The sequence below is a fragment of the Hipposideros armiger genome, unplaced genomic scaffold (assembly GCF_001890085.2).
Source record: "Hipposideros armiger isolate ML-2016 unplaced genomic scaffold, ASM189008v1 scaffold_562, whole genome shotgun sequence".
In the NCBI taxonomy this organism is placed as follows: Eukaryota; Metazoa; Chordata; class Mammalia; order Chiroptera; family Hipposideridae; genus Hipposideros; species Hipposideros armiger.
The window spans coordinates 205702-211419 of NW_017731912.1; the positions used below are offsets into that span (position 1 = coordinate 205702).

At 36.0% G+C, this 5718-nt stretch overlaps 1 protein-coding gene across 1 annotated transcript in view; it reads right to left on the reverse strand.

Annotated features, from left to right (window-relative positions):
• Positions 1 to 5718, reverse strand: part of LOC109371348 (ATP-binding cassette sub-family A member 10) — a 60545-nt gene that overhangs the window by 23493 nt on the left and 31334 nt on the right. The window contains 5 exon segments of the mRNA XM_019623805.1: positions 327 to 464; positions 1636 to 1769; positions 2486 to 2652; positions 4304 to 4502; positions 5524 to 5643. Of these exon segments, the coding sequence (XP_019479350.1) occupies positions 327 to 464; positions 1636 to 1769; positions 2486 to 2652; positions 4304 to 4502; positions 5524 to 5643 (758 nt within the window).

The following is a 5718-nucleotide window of genomic DNA, read 5'->3' on the forward strand; positions in this document are numbered from 1 at the left end:
CTTGTCTCTTCTGTTTATGCTGTATCCCCAGCTCCCAGAAATACCAGGACATGGCAGATACTCAAGAAGTATTTGTAGAATGAATGAAAAATGTATATGTCAGGCTCTGTTCTACGCACTTAGTAAACTCAATCTTCATGATAATCATAGAAAGTAGATACTACTGTATTTCTCGTTTTATAGATGAGGACAGTGAGGCAAAGAGTGGCTAAGAAACTTGCTAACAGGTAGCAGAAGCAGGATTCAAATTCAGACGGTAGGCTCTAGAGTTCTCCCTTTTATCCCTCTGCTATACTGCCTCTTATATAAGTCAATATTACACTTACCAAAGGAAATGTGCTTCTCTCTGTTTTAATAAGTTCTGTACAGTTAAAAAGTCCAAGAAGAGCGTTGCTAACAATTCCCATAAGAACAGGAAAACAATTCATTCTCTTGGTATTACATGCAACTGAAAATCTGTAATCCTTAAAAAAAACAACAACCCACACAAATATAAGTTCTAAATTCTTAAAATAAATATATTTTTGTATACTTGTAGTTTACATTATTACCAGGGTGGAATTAGGGTGAGAAGGAGACTATTAATTTCTCTTTGACACTTCTGCCTTTTTGAATTGATATAAGAATGCATTACTTTTGTAATTCAAGTGACTTGTTCTGTTAATAAAATAGATTAACATTCACTAACATGGAAGGATGTCAAAGATTTAGATTTTATGTGACAAAGAAAGTTGCAGGACTCCTCTAATTCGATCCCAATTTCAAAATATATTTTCAAATGAGATCATTCTACAGATAGTGAATTTGTGTTTTAATAAAGGAAAAGAGTGTAAAAGATATCTACCAAACTATTAACAGAACTACATGGAAATTATGGAGAAAATTTTACCTTCTATAGTATAGACTCTAGTAATGTTTGAATTTCTCTACTAAACATGCATTGCTTTTTCCAGCATTATTGAGGTATAATTCACAGATAAAACTGAAAGATACTTAAAGTATACATATCTATACACTGTGAAAGGATTCCTCCCATCTATACAATAATTCATTAACACATCCATCACCTCACATGTGTCTATATATGAGAACATGTAAGTTCTCGCTCGGAAAATTTCAATTATATAATAAGTGTTATCAACTGTAGTCACCACATTGTACCTTAGGTCCTCAGACCTTATTCATCTTATCGCTGAAAGTTTGTACCTTTTTACCGACCTCTCCCTATTTCCTCCACCCTCTGGCAAGCACTTTCCTATTCTGTTTCTATGAGTTTGATTTTTTTTTTGATTCCTTATATAAGTCATACCATGCAGTATTAGTTTTATCTGTCTGGTTTAGTTCATTTAACATAATGCCCTCAAGGTCTATCCAGTTGTCACAAAACATGCATTGCTTTTATAACAAACAAAATCACTAATAAAAAACGACCCCCTTAATTTCAGTAAGAAATTACTGAAGATGGAAATGCGCCCTTTAAAGGATTCAAATTTCATGCCTTACTCAAAAAAGGACCAACGTGGCATGCTAACTTATGCTGATATAGAATAGTTGAGTTGCTTTTCTTTATTTCTAAAGTATTGGAATGTGGCAAAAACTCATTCATGCTAAAACAGTACATGGAGGCAAACATACCTTCTGGTCACCAGACACTATGATAGCTCCATTGTAGGAAGGATCATCTGAACCATTTCTGTTTCTAAAGTCATCTATTTCCAAAGCTATATCCTGACGCTTCAATGAGTGTACAAGGTCTTCAATATTTGATCCTAATGTAGTCAATGAAAGAAGGCAGCAAAAAAGAAACAAAAATCAACATCAAAGCTTTAAAATACGAGTGATTTCCTCTCATGTTAAGCAATACACAGAATAACATGATAAAGACCCTCACTCTCAAAGAATATAATGAAATTCATGCTGATGCTGGGACGTCAGACTCCAATCTACCATCTTCAGTGTAAGGGACTCTTTTCAGAAAATGTTCAATTTATCTTGTAAATCTTCTAAAGTAAACAGAGTTCATGCCTGAGAGTTAGATTCGCAATTGTCACAGAAATAAAACTTTAATAAGTGACTTTTATAAACTTTTCCCAAACACGGTAATGTTTGTAATTATAAATAGTATGCACAAAATACATACCTCATGACCCAGGCTTGTTCTAGTGAAACAAATCAGTCCTACTCATCATGTAACCTGCTAACTCTCACTGCCTTGCAATGATGTTTACAGTACTAGCGACCCATGCAAAATGCCTTTATGAAATTAAGTAAACTTGATGTTTTCCATTATGTCCATTATTTTTCAATTTAAATATGAGCCTATCAGTTTCCTTAATTTGAAAATAAGGACAGCTGGACACACACAACTTTTTCTCCATTTCCCCTCAAGTTGTTTTGAATACAGGTCTTTTCGTCTCTCAGGTTTGTGCTTTCTAAAGGTCTTTGAGGATAAAAAATAAGACTAAATGTCAGGCCTATTTCTCACCTGTATTATTGATGATCAACAGCCTGCTAAGAGGAGCTTCTGGGGGTTGTTTCAGAGAAAGGAAATACATACTGGATGAAAGCTCCCAATGATGAGTTTGCTGAAATATCATATACATTATATACTGACAAATAGTGGGAATACAAGCAATTCCAAGTACCAGTAACCTAAATAAAAGAAAATTAAAATGTGAGTCTAAAATATGTTCATTCTGATTATGTAAGTCAAAAGCATGCCCTATAAATGGCAACCTATGGAGATTCAACACACGACACATGATTCCATAAAATGAAACTGAACGTGAGACTAATCTGAAAATGGGCTCAAAATTCATATCATAGTGCAAAGTGTCAGAGAGTAACGGAACATGATGAGAGAAGGTAAGCTCCGGGGGGTTCCTCTGGGAGCTTGCTGGTTACGAAGGACAACGTGGGCAGAGGCTTTATGACATACCAGGAGCCTCAAACAGCCTGCCTAGGAATTTTAAAGGGAAAGAAGCCCTATCAACCTGTCACGCTTGCAATTACACAATTTCAAGTAAAATTTTAACTATCATCAGCTGTTAAAATACATGTATTTTAATTTTCATGAAGCTAGATGCAATACATAATACACGACTTCCAGATGCTGGAGCTCATTGCACTGACTCCAACGACAAGTAAAAACACTTCCAAGCAATCTTTCTGTTTCTCTAATGAGTTTGTGAATCCACTCCTTGCAATGAGTACTTTCTCATCAGGCCTCAGGCTCTGCCTCCTTCTCCCTCACTCTCAGCCTTACATTTCATAGGGGGAAAAAAAAATACAATCATCAGACAGAAACTCCCCCTGGCGTTACTACCACCAAAAGAAAAGAAAAAATATCCACAGATGCAACCCTCCTCTGATTCTTTCCTTCCATTGTAATCGATGACGTCTTTGCTCCTATCAAAGGCTGGTCCTTCTCAAGACTGCTCTGGATCCAGTCCCTTGTCACCCTCCCTGACACCTTGCTCAGTTAGCTCAACTTCCATTATTTTCACTCTACTGTCTTATCCCCATCATCACTGAAACATGTTCTAACACCTCCCATTCACTGAAAATAAACGAAATTTCCTCCTGACTTCAATCTCCCTTCAGGTGCTCTTCTATCTTTCTACTTCCCTCCATGGGCAAGCACCTCAAAACAGTTGTCTACTTTTGGACCTTCTCTTTCTAAAACCTTAATGATTTCCTTTTTGGCAAGTAGAAAGATTTGGCAAAACAATAGATGATTTCTTCTCTGAACTGTTATTCTCCCCTACTACTTTTTCATCCCTTCACGTTTTCTAATCTTGGCTCAAAGGTGACCATTTCAGTGAGGCCAGCATCAATCACCCTGTTCAGAACTGTAACGAATTCCCAACTCCCACAAGCTCCCTCCACCCCCTAACTCTACACTATTTTGTATAACCGACTATATAATTTAGTTCTTATGTATTTCTTATTTTTTATCTTTTCCCCCTAACCAGAAGGTAAATACCACAGGGGCACGGATCTGTGACTTTTTTATGCTCGCTAACATAACCAACGTACCTAGAACAATGCCTAGCACATAACAGGTTTTCAATCAAGATTTGGGATATCGATTAACATCTAATGGGCAATTATTTAATTGGTATTTTTCTCCCCTACAGACAGTAAACCTAAAGGCCTTGCCAGTTGTGTTTGCTACTGTAGGACAGTACTATAAGCACTCAAAAAATTACTGAATGAATGAAGAAATTAATACTTATGTTTTTCATATTTGAATCTTTTCGCATATATTGACTAAAGAGATTTATAGTAGTCTGATACTTACATGGACAAAAGAACATTCCTCTCGCGCTTTAACTTTAAGAAGCGAAGCCTTGCCATTGCACAGACCTGCCGTCTCCAGAGAGTTCCATTACTGACCACCATTCTCAATCCAGGAAGAGAACAAAGAGCCTGCTGCATTTCGGACTCAATTCCAGTATCTCTTATCTCATCCATTTCCTCCTGTTTCTGTATGCCCAAATCTGTAACCACGTAACAAGCCATTATAATAAGCTATGTTATTTACTTTCTCTTTAGAAATTTTGAAAATTATGTTAGAATATTTAAAACAACACTTCTAACAAGTTAAGCTATATCTATAAGTCTTATATTCAAAATCTTTCCTTCAAATGTAATGAATCCAAGTTTAATGAGTAAATTGATTTTTGAGCATGGTTTAGGCCTCTTGGAAAACATTTACTCTTTCATACCAATGGCAGCAGCTCTTCACCAAGGGGTTTTTGCAGCGTGAGTTTTATGCGAAAGCACAAGGATTAATTTATGTAGTTGAGTTTCTAAGAGCTGAGTGTCTCTGTCATCTGGAATCTCCTCCATGGAATTGGTTCATCACTGATGACTGACATTTCAAGGCACTGTGGTGTTTAAGTGACAGAAAGTCCATGGAAGACCTCCTGTTCGAATCCCACATACACCACACGTTAGCTGCATGGTTTGGCTAGTCGCTCAACTTCTCTCAATCTCAGTTTTCTCGCCTGCATCATGAAGTTATTATCAAGAACAATATAATCCATCAGCTGAGTACAATGGCTGGCACATAGTAGGATCCTAAATTCTCCTTCACATTATTACAAAGTAAACTAAGGGGAGACACCATCTTATTAAACATCTATTATTAATACATTAACTAGAATTAGTTCATTAGCTAAGTAAGAGTACATTTTTATACGGGAATGGAAATTAAGAGACAAAGCCAGAATTCATGGCAAATTCACAGAGAGCTACTGATGACAAGGGAGAAGTGGGCATTGCAAAGGGACGTGACCGTTACTAACATGAGAGGCCGTCATAAAGTAATTTCCCTAGCATTAAGCCTGATTATGTAGATATAAATAATTATGATACTTTTAAAAGTGGACAATCTTATTGTATATGTAATATCCATTCTAGCCATAACTCCACATAAAAATCTACAAATATGAATTAATACTTGGTCATTTTCTTTTTCCTTTTTCTTAATTTTCTGTTAGACACACATTTTTATACCTGGTCCATGAATTGCTGATTTGCCTTCTAGATTCAAAAATACTTCATTCAGAGTTGTCATGGAAACACCATAATTCATTATGCCTTGGTCAGAACATTTATCAAGGTCACTGTAGAGATCTAAAAAGCAGATAGTAATAAAGTGATGCAACTAAAATTGGTAATGAATACACTAAAATACTAATGCCTAGAAAT